The following is an 18615-nucleotide window of genomic DNA, read 5'->3' as shown; positions in this document are numbered from 1 at the left end:
TAAAATAACGATTGCTTCGTGTATATTTTATTTTATTTTACACCTGCATCTTCTTGATTTTAGAAATGTTTCGGTAGACCTACTCTATTATAATATTGTTCCCAATAATTTAGTCATAATGTTCGGTCCCTTATTTCATGTACTTAATAAAGTCCGTTCACCATTATTCACTTCAATGAATTGACACAAGCATTTAGGACGAGCGTCTTGCCATCTGTTGGTCGAATATAAACTGACCAACTCTGTTGAAAAAAATATTTACTTTATGTATATACTGTTTGATAATCTGTAAGCAATCAATCTAACATATTTATTAAGACAACTTTGACAAACATTATCCGAGACAAATAGCTGTTGAACATTTTTATTAACGTTTTTCAACGTAGTCTCAAGAGAATTTTTTATTTTCTTTGAAATCCCACTAAATTCAAGTATATTGCGAATTTTGCGCAAAAATATTTGAAGAGCCGTTACTGAGACGTTGATATTTCAAGCATTGCAGTGTTTTCGCTTTGTGATAAGTGAATAACTGCTATACATACTTCAAAAATTTGAGTTTATGGCAGTTGACGTGAATTTTGAGTTATAAAACGAAGAAGGTACAGTAACAATAGTTCATCTGTTATTCTGTGAAGTCTGTGTTATCTTCATGCTAACTATAATGTGAAAGTATTTACTACAGTTCCGCAACTGTCGACATATGGGAACGAGCTGTGGTTTCAAGTAGCAACAATTGAACTTTCGCATAAATTGAAGACACAGCTACATTTCTACAAGCGTTTATTTATGCAAAAGCTTATTCCCTGTAGTCATTAGAGGGCATTAACTCTTAAACGAGATGATCTTGAGCGATTTAAAACATTAATAAAATATGACAAAGCCACGAACTCTTCATGCATTTGCGTTCATGAACAAGCAAGAAAAATTAATCCTTTGATATAGTACTCACAAAAATTGTTGCTACTCGTCGGTTCTCTGTTGTTACATGCAGAATGAACTAGTCTTTATTCAAATAGTAACACGTGTCTTTAAAGACAGGAGAAAGAAGCTTAAAGTTAGCGGCTCAATCTACATCGTAAAAATAATATTTGCCATATGAGAAGAAATGACTGGCGGAATTTGTGGGAAGAAAGTTGTAGAAAGAATGCAGAAGTGCGACGAATTGATGCACTTGCTTTAGCACAAGGCTTTTTCCAGAATGAAATGGAGGTAACACCCAAAACAAGTCGATCAGCTGTTTTCAAACACGTCGAGAATAGCATTTATGCAGCGTTGTTCGCTCAGATATTTTCAAATTAATTCTATAGGCTATTCTGTGAACGATAATGTATTAAAATGATCTTTGCGACATTCACGTCATCATAAATATGGTGTATAGTACACATATTTCAAATGTTCACTGCAAGGTATTCTTGGGGAGCTTTGCCATGAAAACAGGCTTTAAAGGGATTTTAAAAAACTGTAGGAAGGGTCTAGAAGTGCTTAAGATGACTGATAGATAAACGTTTAACGATTTCATAATAACTAAAATTTCAAAAGTCATTTTCAAGGCAAATTATTTTCCAAGGGTTTCAACACAATTTCACACTTGCCTTTGTTTGCTGCAAGCTCACCGTGTAAAATAGACACGCAATATTGTTCATCTCAGAAAATGTAGTCGTCATCACAACAACGCCATGTCTAAATATTTAACAAACAAGCATCTTTTTCTAATGCATACATTCTTGTCACATGAAAATATCGTCAAGGAATGAAAATATATTTTCACTGACTAAAAATCATCATTGAATTATTTCATCTCAAGAAGACAAGGCAGGAACACTTCATGTAGTCTTTTTGTCCGGTGAAGAAGCTAAGTCCTGCCAGTGGTCATTGGTCATGCCATGTTCAGTCCACTGATCCATGCAAGTTTTATGGACTCACCGTTGTTTAATCTTTTCATCCATTTTTATTATCTTTTTCTGTTTTATCTTCAAATCCATGTTACAGTTACCCATCCGTGTTTCACAACAAACAAAACCGCTTTACTTAGACCATCACTAAACGTGCAAGTGGTAAAAGATACTGAAAAACCCGCAAATCAACAAAAGTAATTTTTATATCACATCATTTTGAATCCCGAGGGTTTTGATTATTATTGATTTGTGTTCATGACAAGCAGTTGATACGACAAATCGGAGAGGTTTTATCAGATAGTACGCAAGGAATTCTATTTATTATTATTGATAGACATCATCAAAGTCTCTTGAGTGATCTGCACGCTGTGCCAACTACGACTTCTAAAATGACGACCAAAAATCTCATCCCAATTCATAGATTTTAGCCGTCAAATGTAGAAAGAGTGATTAATGCAATAGTAGCTATAGAATAAGTACAGTGCAAGAAATCTGAATTGAATTATCGCAGTGAAGACAGTGGAAAATTCAAGAATAAATTTTAAATTGTTTGTACATTTGTGTTATCCACTCAGTATACTGAGCATCTATAGATGCCACGAATTTTTTTCTGTGTTGATACACAACCCACAAATATTTATTCAACTAAGTTTCATGTCAAAAAACTTTTGCTCGGCAAGACAATTGAATTCATTTGGCGACTAAAATTTGTTTATTGAAATGGCAACTATATAACTTGCAACAAATATAAATTTAAAGAGAACAACATTATAAATAAAGGTGAACTTATAGTTCACTATATGTTGTAATATTTTAAATTTTCGGCTGTAGCGAGCCATTGTTTCGTTTTTTACGTTAACTGAAGGCTGTTGATCAGGATTCAATTTTTTTGCAGTAGTCAAATTTGCCAAAAACCAAATCCTTTAGCTTCATCGTTAATTGTATTGTATGGTGTATAGCTCATAAAAACAAAAATGAGATAAAAGTGAATCGTTATCATTAACAACGTATTATTGAAAACATAATTTGAATATACATACAATTGTGAACAAATATTTGCAAAATAAAATTTAAAGTTCAACTGGACTTTAATAAATTCCGCCATTTGTCTTTTAAATTCTGTGGTGTTCTACCCTTCTTGAATTCATAATGCTCCATAATACATGTCCATTTATATCCGAATCGCGAGACTCCAGCTTTTAAATTGTCTTCTTCTTGAAGGGAAAATGGACAGCGCATTTTCTTTTTTGCATGATATGGCTAAATATAACAATTCCATATCTTGATCAGTCAAATTACAGCCAAAAATGAAATATATAACATTTTCCCAACATTTATATTTTGAAACAATTCTCGCATTTATATATAAGGACAAACAATCTCAAACAAGAATGTTCTCTTTTGAAAGAATTCATGGCTTCTGGTTAGCTAAAAGTCAAGCTTAAGATATCGTAAAATCAAGGGACATGATAACAAGCATACAAACGACTTCATGCGCTTACGTCAAAACGTGGCGTGAAAAGTCGTTTATCGCGTTATCACGTCATACGCGTGGTGAGCGTGTAATGAAGTGACAAGGTGAAATAAACATTGCAAGGGAAGAAAGTTGTTTCCGATATAGCTATCAAACTGCATGAACTAATATGATTCTTTAAATGACGTAAACCTTATAAAATATATAAATAAAATATTAAATACGTTGCTAAATTCATGGTGATTTTTCACGATACGTACCACATTCAAACTTTCGTATTTCTGTTTTAATGTTTTGGCAGAGCGTTTCGTGCTAAATTCACAGTATCTTTCGATAAGGTTGAACCTTGGACCGTATTTCTCCACGCCTTAATAAAATATAGGTATCACATAAACATACTTCGGCGAACTCAAGGTCGGCGTACACAAGGTTCGCAAAAAAATCCTTCAATTTCCAATATGAATTGGGAAAAATTTAGAAAACAAAATTGATAACGTCTTTCGTTGGCAATTATGAAAGAACAAGACAAAACGATCATATACTCACCCTTCTTGAGTATTTCGATTTCATAAGTAGAAAATGGCACTTTTGCTCGGCGTACATTTTTTTGTTCAGGATGAGATCTGCCCGTTTTCTATAAAAAAAAGCAAACAAAACGTCTTGATTCAAAGAAAAACGTGCGCTATTACACATAGCTAATACTATTTCAATTACAAGAGGACATCTGATGATGACGTTTGTACGTCATCCATCTTATCCTATATAACAGGATGTGCCTAATTCATAAACATTAATGGCGTATATATATATATAAAGTAGATAGATGTAATTCATCGTTGGTAATAAATATGTCAGCATGATAAAGCTTTTCTAAAATCAAGATATAAAGTGTACACATTGTTGTATGCAAAATCATGGATAGAAATGAGCAACGACCTTCGTTATCATATAGACGCTACCTCGTGAGGTATATTGATATGATGAGCATTCATCTTTGGAGATGACACAAAATTAAAGTTCGGCGATTCTTTTTTTGTCATTAAGTATTTATGGTATCTTCTTCGGGCAGTGGCAATGTTTATGGCAAATAGACGATGTTCAGAACACGTCGTAGGATTACTGCGCATGTTGCTGAGGAAGTTACGACTGTTGACTTTAGTAAAATCACACAGACAGCCAAGACATTCCTTATTGACCTAAAAAAAAGAGGGACAGCTATTACAAAGGTAATCACATATAGCTTGTGTGACAATACTTGGTTCGGCAGATTTATATAAGTGATGAAGCTAGATTTGTGAAAATATGGGATTTTAGCATGAACATTGCTGAAGTCAATTTTTCACCTTTCTTTTAGTGTTTGGAACATCATACGTTCTTTCAACAACTTTTGGTTGAGGTAGCTCTGATTTTTTTTTTGATTCATCAACAATGTTTTCAGCAATATTGGTAGATTCTGGGCAATATTCTTCCTTTTCATCCACTATTTCAAGTTCTCGTTTCTTTGTGATGCATGCAGTCTTAAGTTTCGTCAACGCCACAACAGCATCTATACTTTCATTCATGTTGACTAACGCTGAAACCAAAATTAAAACTGTAAAATTTGTCTTCACAGCTCAAACAAGCAAGAATTTGTAATCTCCAGACTTTAAAATTGTACCACTAAATCACCAGATTTCACAACCTTTTTACCTTACCGACTTTTTTATTATTGCGACATTTTCTGCTAAGAACATTCAAAGCTTCTTTCCAAGATCAGTTCTCCTTTCCTTACAAGCTTTCACCAAAATTTCACTGTTGTCAACATTAGAGTTTAAGCATGAAACTTCGTTGGTGTCCATTTGTGATAAAGACTGATCATTTGTTGGATATTCGCAACAAGAAATACTGTCTTTGTGAAAAGAGGTATCCATATTTTTAAAATGAGTCGACACGTTCAAACAAGTGACATTGCTATCGATAGGACTTTTGGGATTATTATCTTGCATTTCACCAGGTTTTATGAGTGAATTCTTTTTTGCAATCTCCATAACTTCTATATCAGAGAATTTATCAGCATTAATTGTGTCAATGGTCTTATTGATCAAACCATCATCATCAAAACTGTCTTCAACAGAAGCAATGCTTTCATTTTTATTTATTGTTTTGTATTTTAAACATATGTTGGTGCTACTCTATTGTTCTGTGTGTCTATCTTTTTTGTCAAAATAGAGCTTTGAGAGGATAACTGATGCTCACATACTTCCTTCTCTTGGGCATCAACTTGGCATGAGTGATCGTTATCAACATGAATGTTTGTAGATAAATGGCTATTTATGTCGGAAGTGCTAAATATTGTTGATACTTTATCACTGTTTATACACTTACCATCTATGCGGTCACCAACTTTAGAACTATGCATATTTTTATTACATGCCTTCGAATGTGTGCTATCAACTGGCAGGACGCTATTTAATTCAAGAAAATCTTCATTTCGAGAAGGAGAAATTTCTCTGAAATTTCCAGTTTCGTTAATGTGCGAGATTGCCGTTTCATTGCGTTTTTTTGGTTCGACAAGAGAAATTTGTTTTTGTGAAGTTGAAGAGGAAACACCGATGACAATGTCTTCAACTATTTCTGTAATCTGTTCAAGATTGTCTTCATCCCTAGCACAATCATTTTGTAAGTTTATCCCTTTCATTAAACGTTTCACAATATCAGCGGCAACAGGCTTTTGAATGAGTTTCTAAAAGAAACAAGATAGAAAACAATGTTAGCTCTAAGCTTAGAAATACATTTTATGCGATCCAATCCCTTGTGCAAACATATTTTACCATTAATGTACCTCTTTGGAAGTAAAGAGCTGCTTCAAAATTCGCACTTCGTTAGTTAAATCTTCCATCTTATCTGCAACACAACTGACCGTCACTTTTTCATCTTCAACATCAGCTGAACAGAATAAACGAACATACCTCTTACTACAAATATACATGCGGAATGATGCATAAAAATTAGGTCAAACTTTCGTATACCTGAAAACGTATCTTTATACGTTTTAGTCTCATTACCTCTCGAAAGTTTTGCGTTAAATTCATTGTTCATCAAAAGTGCAGGCATCGATTCTAAGATAACAGATGTAAACCAGGTATAACAATGAAGAAGCAAATTTCATCATTTCAGTTATGCGGTCATGCAGAATTTAACGCATTGCGACGTAGAAAACTTTAGCAATCCAATTAGTCAATCAACCATTTAGCTAGTTAGAAACACAGCTGCTTAAGCCAGTTAAACAGATTTAAAATACTTCACATTACAATTTGGCCTCTTTCAAGTAGCATGGCAGATGATATTGATAAGCAAATTTTTTGGCCAAGGTTACTTACTTGTTTGTTCTAAGTATGTATGCAATACGCAAATGGCCGATTTCTGTAGCTCTTCGCAATTCTAAAGAAAATTAAGTGTTAAGCAGAGATCGAAATAGTTAAAGAATGCACGTTTGTCTTCCAATTCAAACAATTCAGACCAAATGAAGTGTTTTATTAATTCAATAAACCACGAGTTTTGAAGCCACAGTACAATCACCTGACTTTCTGCAAGTATTTTCACAACAATAGACATGCCATTGTTTGAAACAAATTGTTCACAACTTGGCTCTGAAACACAAATCATACTACTTTAATAATGAGCTATAGAGTTTACGTTGAGCCAGATCATCTCACCACATTCTTCAATTAATGCTGCAATTGTTATCAAACACTGCACTTTGAATGACGGCGATAAAAAACTCGAGTGAAGAGATTTCAGTAAAAGGGGCACTCCTTTCATTTCGGCAACATTGTCACGAGCTAAATCTAAATGTACTGCATTCGTTTCAGCACGGAATTAGTATTTAGTGTTATCTGATAGGTTGATCGAACTCTTTAAAATATTCTTCTATAGCATTATGATCTAGTTTACATAATCAATACTACACAAACCATTTCCACAAACAGCTGCTTCAATGGTAAGCATCAAGCTTTTTAGTAGCGAGGATGAGGCCTGGTCAGTGGAAAGCATTTCGTTGTTGAAATTGTCAAATAGCGTTCTTAGGCCACCAACAATACGAAAGCTGACTTGGCAACGATCTGAACGAAAAATATCAAATATAGGTAAAAAGAAGGGATAAACAATTTGTTTTGTAGCTATGGTTCATTGGAAATGATAAATATTGCAGGTTCATTGAATTAAGTTTACTTACTGTTATGAGATAGACAATTGGTGAGAAAAGTAAGAGTTGTTGTTTGAACCAGGGAGGAATCACACTTTCTTAAATAACAAATTGCAACTGGAAACAATCGCAAACAATAATCCTGATTTTCTCCTGAAGAAAAATATTTCGATACTAAATAAATAGTCGAATACATACGTACATTAGAATAACAGCACGAAAGTTTACATACTTCGTTGTGGGTTATTAATACTGACTGAAAGAGCATTAGCAACAGTTTGCCAAAAGTTTGTATAATCTTCACTTTCCTTGTTTTGAAATGAAATAATTCTAGGAAGCTTGTTGGAAGATTGGGGTGAGTGGAATGGAAATGCAGCATCTCTAAAAATAATAGATTGAAAATATTGTCAAAACTCCAAGACGTAGAAGTACAATATGAAAACCACAACTACTGCGAAGGGCAAAACATCATGAAAACAATGTCTACTAAAGAACGCATTCTTAGAAAAAAGCACTGTGAAGATTCTCAATTTTTCAAGCAAGTACCAAGGAAGGTGAAGATTCTCAATTTTTCAAGAAAGTACCAAGCAAAGCAAAATGATATCGACGAAACCAAGGTTGAAAACCTTTGGATATAGAGTAGATGTTGCTCTACCGACGTCAAAATGACGACAAAACAAGTTGGAAATTAGTTGACAGAATTTAGCTTACTTGAAAAGATAGCTCAATTTTTCTAAGCATTTTGTTTCTCGAACTAAACACTGGCCTTTTCTAAATGAGTATATATAAAATGTATTTCGTCAGTTTTTCGATTAGAAAAATAAATCAATTGTCTATTATATTTCACATGCATTACGATTCAATGCATCACAAATAATATCGAGATCAATGTCATCAATCCTGAAAAGCATAATTAATTTTGTCATACCATACAAGTGGTAGTTTAACCCACCATTATTACGTATTAAACATATCAATAGATAACATGACAACGTTTTCAATTTCAACGAAGATTTCTTGGCGAGAAGCGTTTTGAGCAAAACGAAGATCTTTTCAGTACATAGTGCCTTTTGAACTGTACCTATTGAGAAATAACGTTAGCAATCTGATTTCACCAACCACCTTTGCGAAAAAAACTGTAAAAAACATGTCGTATGAACCAGTACTGCTTGCTTCTTACACGGATAAAAAGTTTAGTCAGTAGTAATATGTACATATGTGTACGCACAAGGATTAATTTGTGACGAACTGTGTAAACTTTCTCGATGTAAATGACCTTGTCAAGGAAAGTTCAACAAGGTGTTACTTCTTATGTATTTATCAAACAGTCGTGAATTGTATGATCATAACCAGCCACATTTTTCCTAATGAGATAGTCCTCGATCCATAACGATTTTGTTTGAGAAAACAAGGAAAGTTTTGGTTAATAGCCGTGATTGGTGACATATTTTCAGAGAAGGGATAAAATGAACTTCATGCAGTATATTTAGTCGTAGATAGCTAATGCTCAAGGTTTTTCATCTTTAATTTGTCTTATTTGATCCTTACCATTATTTTCACAGGCAGCACACAGTACATGAAGACAGGCTTCTTTTAGCGAGTTTGGTTTATGATCTTGATTGCAGACATTGAAAACATTCAATACAGTGTCCAGTCCATTTAATTGCAGTAAAAAGCGCGATCCTTCATCTAAAATTGGCCAGAAAAACTGCTAGTGACTACAGTAAGGGCAACCAGAGGAGACACTTCATGAAATATTGGGGGCTCTTCCTCAAAGCATGAGATTTCTAGGGATATTCCAGAGCATGCCATGGTATACTTTTAAAATTTAATCTCCAGAAATTTAATTTAATGATTCCTTTGTACACATAATCCTACACACTCAAGTTTAATGCATCTGCTGGTATATGTACAGTACAGAAGTCATTGAAATAGTTACTATTTAAAATAGCCATTGTGTTCTGTAGGTGTGATTTAAGGGATTTGGTGCAAGATTTTATATCTTTCAAAATTATTGGGGGGGGGTTGTCTTCCGCCAGTGCCTGCCACTGAGGACAACTTACTGAACTAAATTAGTGCAGTGTTTTATTGGTTGTGTATACCCATAAATTATAATAAGTACACTATACTGCATCAAAGAAGCAAACATAGAACAGCATCCACTTAAGCTCTAGATGACATATCAGAGTTAAACTTCAAAAACAAGGTTAATATTCACCAACAGTACATAAGTAGCACTTGCATTTTTCCGTGTTGATTAATATTTAGTAGGGCAGATATCTGCAAGCAAAATATCAACAGGTAGCTTTTGACTTCACAAGATAGTACTGAAACTATTTAAAACTGCTTTAATATAATGTACTTTTATGTCAAGCAATTACAACTTCCAAACGAGATCACATCAAAGTGCTATTAATGCAAATTTGAAAACAAATGCTTTGATATTTTAAATCAGCAATTTTCAACTACATACTACTTTATGACAATGCATTAACCTGCCACTATTTTAGGTTATAACTATAAGCAATTGATTTTTGCTTTACACAACAAAAATTACCATGTGTATGGAGAATTGATGCCATTGTCTTCAAGGCTTGTTCTTGAAGCTCTGGTTTATCTTGTTGATATTTGATTGTTTCAATCAACAGTTTTATATCTTCAAATAGACTATCTTCAACTTCACATTTATTTTGGTCCCCCATTTACAGAACAAACCACCTAAACAGATAATTTCTGCATGCATTATAGAAAATCACAAACCTGAAAATTAGTGAAAGAGCTAGTGCAAGTTACACAGAACCAGAAACAGCATGTACATTATATTGATAAAACTATGATATGGCAGAGTACATATCAATGATACATTTCCCTTGCTTGTGTCTAATTAAATACAATGATTAACACAGTTTATATAGGTTTGTAAATTGTAATATTTCAAAGTTATTTACCAAACTTGAATATAATTCTGTAGCTTTTCTATGCAAAAATAAATGTTGCTGGTGTTGGTGCACATATCCGGTCTATATTTGACAAATGTTTTAATAATATGTATACCCAAGATCTCACAATTTCAAGAAAAAATAGGAATGCAAATTTCAAATCTTGGTTACTCAGTTTAAAACTTCCCAGTCTGGTAAACAATCCGTAGTATAAAATATCAAAAAACACATTTAAAGGTAAATTGGTGTAGATAATTCCACAAAAGTTCTAATTTCATAATTCATTGAACAACTTGAGTGATTCTCTATGCACTATGCTAGAAAGTTCCCCAGAAGGCAGCTTTCTCCTGTCTTAAAAGCCACCATGCAAACTGGCCAAATACCACAATTTGCTGATCACAAAGTAGTAAGTACTAACCCACAACTTTTACATTAAAGTGCTTCATATGTCAACCAGATAGTGAATCTTCAACAAAATTATACTTTGAGATTGAGAGGAAGCAAGAAAAGTACAAAAGATAAAACAACTTACAAACAACACAGATATCAATGCTTTAGGAGGGTTTTAGCCAGTGGTTTTGACGTTTTGTCATTCGCAAACAAAACAAAACTTCAATTTTGAGGATAAGTTTTTCCAAAAAACATATAATTGATGAAAAATATTTACGTCCATCAATAGCATGTACTATTATGGCAGCTTTCACTACAGATAAAACAAAAGAAAGTATTTAACATACCTATTTCATAGACCATAGCTTTTCTTTCGGTTTGTTTTTATTTTACTTCCCGCCCATAAATAAGGGCATAACCAAAAAATGCGAAGGCCCTGGGAACTACTTACACTCGCTTCGAATCCAAATGTTAATGTACTTTAAAAAGTCGTCAGATCTAGTAAAGAATTTTCTCTTAATTTCTTTTCTAGCTAGTTGTCTCTCTTTTCTATTAACTCTAAAATTAATTGAAAATATACAAAATCATTTGATTGTCTTCTTTTTTTTGTTTTACAAATTTCCTTAGCAAATGTTGTATATAAATATTAAAGTAATAAAACAGAGAAAAGCTTAACAATCTTTTCTCGATCTCATGTACCGTTTCTACCTTGAACAACGTTTGTACAATTTGAGATGCATGTTTCCAACTAGCAACACTAGTCTGCATCATAATCTTTGACGCATTCAAGATACAGGTGAGATACCTGCTCAAGATAAGTTTCAAATTTAAATAAGTTCGTGAAAACAGGGAATGCAGCGTTCTTTTGTCAAGCAGACAATTAGTTTTAGATGTGAAATATCATGAACAAATCTTTACATCGTGACAAAATTTGTGATTTCTCGTGTAAATTCACAAATCATCACGTGCTGATTGTTAAGGTTCGTGCAAAAAATTCATTAAATGACAAACAAAAACGATACGCGTCAGTTGCTACACGCCAGGTGGTGGGAATTGCATGTCTTTTTATGCAAATCTCTTGTTCCTTGCTAATAAACTTGCTATCTTGTCTTCGTTGTTGCGTTTGCTCAAGTTAGTCATTGGGAACAACCTACCAAGTTCTACTCTCGAGTGAGTTTACAGAATCATTATTTTGCCACCACTTTCAACATACATAATTTAGTTTCGCGTGACAAAGTATTTGATAGCCGTATTGAATTACACGTAGCGGTAGAACATGGGTAGAACCGTAAAATTGGACTTGAAACACGGGAATATGTGAAACATGTAGTAACAGCTTATTATAGCAGGCAAAAGTACTATAGTAGGTATTGAATATTATCGAGCTCTTATTCAAGCAAAGATAAAGGTAAATGGAAAAATATTATTCTCGTTCCGTTTAGTAGTTTTAGACATGTTTCTAACAACGAAGTAAATAAACAAACTCAGATCTCTTGAATATAAATCCACCGACTAAAATCGATTGAATCGTGCTCTGTTGAACATATGTTCTGTATTGTCTCAAGGTCAAAATCTGCGTTGTAACACTTAATATGCTCAAATGCCATTGTGAGTAATATGAAAACCGTGATGTAGACATAGACTGTGATAGCAATTTAAACCTGAATTTTATTCAAAAAAAATTATGTGCTTCGTTTGAATCAGCTAGACGTACATGAGTTTCGTGACTATAGTATTATCTGAAATTGAAATTGTTGTGTTAAGCTATTCTGTCCTTTTATAGTGTGTATAACTCTTTACGTTTGTCTTCAATTCAGTCGCTGTTGTTTGGCGTGCCTGCCCCACTGTGTCATTAAACTTCATTTTTTTATGTCACCTTCGGCGTTGACGTACATTTAAAAATGTCACCATTAATTAAATGTTTCATTTTGATAAATTACATATAATTTTGAGGATAATGCGGAAAAAGTGTAGCTTGTGTGTATTTTTTGGCATTCTAAATTTTGTGTATGAAATGAATGACATGAGATTTTCTTGTGATTTGCAAAGTGTACTCTTGTGAATTTCATGTGATTTTAAAAAATCATATTTTGTATTTCATGTTGAAAAATAACATTATAACTACACTTAATTTCATGGCTTTAATCATAGATGGTTTGAACAGAGATGGTTTTTAATCATGAAAATGGTACAATAAAGTATCACTTATTTATTATTTCAAAAGTTAAAATGCAACTACTGTCTAAAGTGAATCACTGTCATATCTTTATTACATTAGTTTTATTTTCTTTAAATATTTGTGTATTCATATGACAAATTTATTTATTACTTATTCATAACATATTTTTTTCACCAACCCTTGTTGCTGTGTGACAATAAGATATGTGTGTTTACAAAACTTTGTTTATGGATACCATTGTTGAAAGAAATATTCAGACAGCTAAACTACATGCATTTATGTGTTATCATTTGAAGATAATGATGGCTACAGGTATGTCCATCAAGAAAGATGGCCTTTGCTCTTTGACTGCCCAGAAGCTATCTGAAGAACCAGGTTTTGCCAGTAGATTACCAGGTACACAAAATTGTTTTGAAAATATATATATATATATAATTGTTTTGACTATCACAGTATTGTTTCAGCTGAAATATACTTTTAATTTGTTATAATTTGTTATGGTCAAATTACTTGTGTTGATTAATATCTTTATTACTTGGCTGGCATGCAAATTCAATGCTCTGTGAAGGTTTTTTCATTTCGTAACTTTCTCATTTGATATCAATGTACTTGCGGTTAAAATACAAATAATCTATAAAAATGAATTTGAAGGATTACTTTTTCTTTTCCATGTGAGTGATGTGACCATTGCTGTTTGCATGTGACATTGCTGATGTATCAAAGGCATTGTCTAAGGTCACGTGACATTCACCGCTGCTTTCTGATATTTGGCTATATATGGTGATATGTGTATGCTTGTGTAACGTTCCGTTGCATTGTGTAAAGTTCCGTTGTGGGAAGAGAAATGTGATTTACGCATGACTTTATTGATTTGTAGTTTGACTATCACACTTTTTTGTAGTTACAATCAATCTTACAATCACTAATTACCATTGTTATTATTTCCAGCCCACTCGCGTTTGTTCCGATTAGCATTTCATCATCTTTTTTTGAAAAACTATGTACTTTTATTTAAAACCCCGGAGACAGCGATTAACATATCCTGTAAAACTTGTTGAATTATGTTCCACAATCCACCTGTGCAGTGTATATAATGTGTGTTGACGTAACAGACATTCATATATTTGTGTTCGCCGCGCATTGGCTCATACAAAAAGAAAATTTCGCCTTTTCCGGAATGCTAAGTACCTCGTACGTCATTATTTACTGAAAATTCTTTATCATAGCTCGCAATCACCCCAGTGAATCGGCAGAAGATTTTTCTGAGCCAAATTACATGGAGCCGCACATGATTAAGATGCCATTACCTGATGATCAAAACATGAAACGGTTAACTCATGATATTAAATTTGCTCAAAAAAGGTAAGGATGTTATTTCGTGATGATCCACCCGAATTACACTTTGTTTTACTAAAATCCCAATTATCGCCATCAAACTTTGCATGTTTTGTTCACATCAAGTACACTTCTATAAACGGTAGGCAATATTAATATAAAGGGAAGGATTATCACCTAGCAATATCACGAACTTTATCTATAACGAGAGCTTCAGGCGACCCGAACGAAACGTCTTATTTTATGATATTACTTTGTAATATCGAATTATCACTTTTAAAATTCTTTGCTAATTGTCAGATTACAGTTACTAAAGCAATGTGCAGACACAATGCATGGCACAAGATCTAGATAAAAAAATGCCCCCCTATGGATTAACGAAGCTCCAAGGATGATGCATGGTTTTGGCTGTGTAATTTTTATTTCATTTTAAGAAGTCTCGTCTTGTCTAGTAGCTACACACGGCAATGTACAGGGTGTATAAAAAACTACAATCCTTTCAATCCCCCACGTTATGAATTTTGATGATTCGGGAGTGAGCGTAAAAACGCAATTGAAAGGAATTTCATGCTAGAGATTTGCAATTTTCTCAGTCTGCTAGCCGCAATTCGTATGTGTTATTGTATTCAATAGCGTTTACGGCTCTTTGGGGGTAAATTAGTGCTGAATAGGGCAAATTCTAAACGTCGGCTGATTTCAAAGAGTTGAAGTTGTTTTGATGCACCCTATATTACTAACGAGACCAAAGACCGACTGTGCCTGACATCGTCGATTAAATAAAGAAGATGCCAGACTTGTCAATATTTATTTCAACGTCAAAGAAATATTGATTATTTTATTTGAAAGACTTTTTCTTAAAGTTCGATTTTAAACAAAAATATGTCCATTGTCTTGTTCTATTAACAAATCTTCGTATTTTAAACATTTTTTCAGAGGTATAGAACTAAAAAATAACGAGCTCGACAAAGTATGGCGTAATATGCAAAATAAAAAGGCAAATGATGACGATAATACGAAGAAAATGGACAAAGACTTAGCGAACAAGCTGAAGGAAAGGTCACTCAAAGTCGAAAAGGTAAAATTTCGATGAGATTGTGTGGATGTTTTTGAATACGTAGAAAAACCTCAAAATGATGCCAACTTTGCCCAATGTCCATTGCATTGGACATTAATGTATCAACTTGCGCTTCACGAATAAGTTGCTTCGGCAAATTTGCTGAAATTTGAATCGCAAAACAAATTTAAAATAACAACTCGTTTACCTTCACTATTTTAAGTATTAAGTATGTTCCCTTACTTTTCAAAACGTACGCTCATGGTTTTAAGGTAGGCTGGCCTTGCTTTAAATGTAGCTACCGTTTTTCTTTGTTATTCATATCCATATAGTTTGTAAGGTTCAATGGAACATGGGGAAAACATGTGAAAGTACAAAAAAGTGCATGATATTCATTGCAAGTGTAATGATGCTTATGATAATTATATATTGTCGTGTGTAATGTTTGTTGATATATGTAGAATGACGAAGACAGTTATCTATCACCTCCTCCTGAATTCGCTCAAGTACAGTTACGAAAGACGGCGTCAAAAGAGCTATTAAATCAATAATAAAGTCATTTACTTGATGATGAAAGTACACGCAGTTGAGTCCAAGTTAGACGGAAAATATTTTATGTTGCACACGTAAAATAATTATAATTTATAAAGTTCGTATACTCCAGAGCATAGACTTAAAGATATTTAATTTGATAAAAATACTTTATATTGATTGTTGTAAGTAGTTTGTAGAAAAATTTGTTTATATATTTCGTGGGCGTTGCACATTTTTACAGGTGTAGCTTATTAACTTTGTGACAAGACCATGAAAAATTAAAATTGTACATTTATTAAAGATGTGTGCATGCAATGTAGGCAATACGATGTTGCTGTTTTTCACTTTTTGCTCAGCTTTGTTGTGATAAACCCATGTAATACACGAGTCAGTCACCAATTATTGTACAGGAATTAAGGTTTGCATGTTTATCCAGAAACTACTTTTTCACTTCATGATGTTTATAAAAATTAGCTTACACCTGTTGATGACCAAGAACTGCCATTGCCATTTTTTCTTATTTTTAAACGTACCGGCAAGACAAATGAACACCAAAACGAAAATCAATTTATATTTGTACGTAGAAATTGTTTTTAAAGTTTTCAAATGCCTTAAACAATGGGTGGAATAACAATCTAACCTTAAAGTAGCTATAGTATTACAATGTCAATGGTGTGTGAATGATTCTCTCAATCGAAAAGGAATTTTTGGTCATCAGATTGTATTTATTGTGTTTTATGTTCATGTAAAGATTGTGAGGGATCTCGAATCTCTACATAGATTGAAAATACTATAAGCTGTTGAAGACAATTAATAACTCATTTTCACATTCTGGTTCTGAAACTGTAGTCTAGCAAGAATCGCAAAAGAATTACATGCATGCAGGAAGAAGAAACGATTCATTTATTGCATTGAAGCATACTTTTTTATTCTTGTCTTTGATACACGTGAAATATAATTATAATTGATACTTATAGAAATACAAATCGAAAGTCTGAACTATATTGTTATATACAGGTATATGCAAAGGATATAGCACTCATAAAATATACTGCTTATGATTCAAATGACCAAACTACTTCTAACTCGAATCCATTTTGTAAAATATTTTCAAACATTTATTCCCATTACAGTGCATCAAGATAATCGTCCAGCGTAGTTTTGTTGTGAATCTGTAAAAGAATAATTAAAGTTTGTAGAACATACAAGACACCATTTTAATTTAATGTGAGACCCCCGCTACAAAAACAGAAAATGTTTTCTATTTTTTTTATTATATAAATAGCCGTTTAAAAACAATAACAAAAAGATGAATTACCACAATTTGAATGACAAAAACTAGCTACGTTTGTACCTTTCCACATCCTAACGTTAAGTTTAGGAATTCGTTCGCACGTTATCCGTTGTTGATTAGTCAAGAAAGCGTTCCTTTGAATAGAAACGATTTTCTTCCGGTGGTTGTCACAGTAAACTCGAGATAAAGATTTTTCAATTTCACGCAATTGTTTTGAAGAGAAAACAAATTTGTTAAGATAAAAGAATCGATCGCCATTTCTGAGAGCTTCCATTTGTTTCTGGATAATACATTTTGCAGTTGGTCCAACAACAGCGACTCTAAAGCTGTTGTATCCTGGAAGGCCATGATCACGTCCTCGTTGGATGTTCAACGCCACTAAATTCAAACCAGGAGAGTTAGGACGTACAAACAAGTTTTCCAAGAGATCATTTGCTAGTTTACGATCAAATGACTGCGAGCTATTGGCAAGAAGTTCAAGAAGAAATGGTTCAATTTCCAGTTTATTTATCAAGGCGTTGTTAAAAATTCAAGGATCAGCTATGGGTTCAAAATTTTTGTTGAGGATATCAAAGATGTATCTTACAAAGCTGTGACCAAATCTAAAGGCAGCCGTAGCAAATGAATTAAAGATGCATGGATTGACATTAGGTTGATATAATTTGTATGGATTGAGAGGGTTTGGACCCAAAATTAGAGGAAGGAAATCTTCATATGTAATTTTTTGTAAAATAGCTTCAACCATTTTTCTTGCTTCTTGACACTTCTTTTCTCCATCCCAATGTGAATTAAGTTTTTCCAACTTCTTTACAATTCTGTTGTGTTCACGAACGAATAACGTGTGCATAGATAGTAAGTTCAGCTGCTCATTAGCTCGACTAAGACCAGCCAGAAAACATCCCCCAACACCAACACACAAACTTGACGGTCCCTCGAGGGCAGAAATATTAGCCAGTGGAGGAAGATCGCCATTTCTTTCAGTTCTTGTGACATTAAGTAAACCTGCATGGTTATTTGTATGAAAAGAAACATAGAAACAATTAAAGTCTCCTTAAGTTACCGCACAAAAAAAATAAAGTTGAATAAGACTATAAGACCGAGCTCTCAAGAAAGTTTTTAAATCATTGCTGGTGCAATCACATGAAAAATATCAAGCACATGAATTGGTCAAAATACACTCTCCCATGAAAATAAGTTCTTGAAAAGAATATGTGGCTACCTTCAGAACTTCGTAGCTCTTTTGCAAGTTCATTCTCTGAGCCATAGACTTGTGAACCATCAACAAACGCAGTAAGCTCGTTCACTTGTTCGCGTTTTTTCATCGATTGGACAAGCAGC

General features: G+C 33.4%; 4 protein-coding genes and 2 long non-coding RNA genes across 9 annotated transcripts; 2 read left to right on the top strand and 4 right to left on the bottom strand.

Annotated features, from left to right (window-relative positions):
* Positions 1-11: 11 nt before the first annotated feature.
* Positions 12-909, bottom strand: LOC124445073. Its single transcript, XR_006948096.1, has 2 exons — positions 543-909; positions 12-242 (listed from the first exon to the last, which is right to left on the bottom strand). It is a non-coding gene; the product is annotated as an uncharacterized LOC124445073 (long non-coding RNA).
* A 1679-nt stretch (positions 910-2588) lies between these two features.
* On the bottom strand, positions 2589-5098 carry LOC124445067 (telomere repeats-binding bouquet formation protein 1-like). Its single transcript, XM_046995778.1, has 5 exons — positions 4713-5098; positions 4329-4565; positions 3916-4003; positions 3630-3736; positions 2589-3155 (listed from the first exon to the last, which is right to left on the bottom strand). Exons 1-5 carry the CDS (start codon positions 4929-4931, stop codon positions 2973-2975), a joined length of 834 nt encoding a protein of 277 aa, XP_046851734.1. The 5' UTR covers positions 4932-5098; the 3' UTR covers positions 2589-2972.
* LOC124445071 lies at positions 4509-8429 on the top strand. Its single transcript, XR_006948095.1, has 2 exons — positions 4509-4595; positions 7887-8429. It is a non-coding gene; the product is annotated as an uncharacterized LOC124445071 (long non-coding RNA).
* Positions 4874-14113, bottom strand: LOC124445065. Of its 2 annotated transcripts, XM_046995774.1 has the most exons (18): positions 13991-14113; positions 11229-11439; positions 10501-10572; positions 10110-10270; positions 9101-9241; positions 8505-8633; positions 8264-8323; positions 7785-7933; positions 7583-7705; positions 7323-7469; positions 7065-7196; positions 6928-6998; positions 6729-6789; positions 6378-6467; positions 6191-6294; positions 5734-6091; positions 5064-5401; positions 4874-4942 (listed from the first exon to the last, which is right to left on the bottom strand). In XM_046995774.1, the coding sequence occupies exons 10-17, from the start codon at positions 7399-7401 to the stop codon at positions 5103-5105; spliced, it is 1194 nt and encodes a 397-aa protein (XP_046851730.1). In that variant the 5' UTR covers positions 7402-7469; positions 7583-7705; positions 7785-7933; positions 8264-8323; positions 8505-8633; positions 9101-9241; positions 10110-10270; positions 10501-10572; positions 11229-11439; positions 13991-14113; the 3' UTR covers positions 4874-4942; positions 5064-5102. The 2 variants fall into 2 exon arrangements, with proteins under 2 accessions (XP_046851730.1, XP_046851729.1); XM_046995773.1 differs by lacking the exons at positions 10501-10572; positions 11229-11439; positions 13991-14113 and adding an exon at positions 11024-11182 and having other exon boundaries at positions 7065-7205.
* LOC124445068 lies at positions 11903-16307 on the top strand. Of its 3 annotated transcripts, none has more exons than XM_046995780.1 (5): positions 11903-12051; positions 13357-13456; positions 14287-14422; positions 15329-15470; positions 15911-16307. In XM_046995780.1, the coding sequence occupies exons 2-5, from the start codon at positions 13360-13362 to the stop codon at positions 15998-16000; spliced, it is 465 nt and encodes a 154-aa protein (XP_046851736.1). In that variant the 5' UTR covers positions 11903-12051; positions 13357-13359; the 3' UTR covers positions 16001-16307. The 3 variants fall into 3 exon arrangements, with proteins under 3 accessions (XP_046851736.1, XP_046851737.1, XP_046851735.1); XM_046995781.1 differs by having other exon boundaries at positions 11955-12289; XM_046995779.1 differs by lacking the exon at positions 11903-12051 and having other exon boundaries at positions 13070-13456.
* A 578-nt stretch (positions 16308-16885) lies between these two features.
* On the bottom strand, positions 16886-18601 carry LOC124447106 (peroxidasin homolog pxn-2-like). Its single transcript, XM_046998002.1, has 4 exons — positions 18497-18601; positions 17875-18279; positions 17338-17712; positions 16886-17155 (listed from the first exon to the last, which is right to left on the bottom strand). Exons 1-4 carry the CDS (start codon positions 18597-18599, stop codon positions 17121-17123), a joined length of 918 nt encoding a protein of 305 aa, XP_046853958.1. The 5' UTR covers positions 18600-18601; the 3' UTR covers positions 16886-17120.
* Between the last annotated feature and the right edge of the window lie 14 nt (positions 18602-18615).

Source organism: Xenia sp. Carnegie-2017, unplaced genomic scaffold (genome assembly GCF_021976095.1).
Source record: "Xenia sp. Carnegie-2017 unplaced genomic scaffold, XeniaSp_v1 HiC_scaffold_22, whole genome shotgun sequence".
In the NCBI taxonomy this organism is placed as follows: domain Eukaryota; kingdom Metazoa; phylum Cnidaria; class Anthozoa; order Malacalcyonacea; family Xeniidae; genus Xenia; species Xenia sp. Carnegie-2017.
This window is presented reverse-complemented; position numbering and strand designations above follow the sequence as displayed.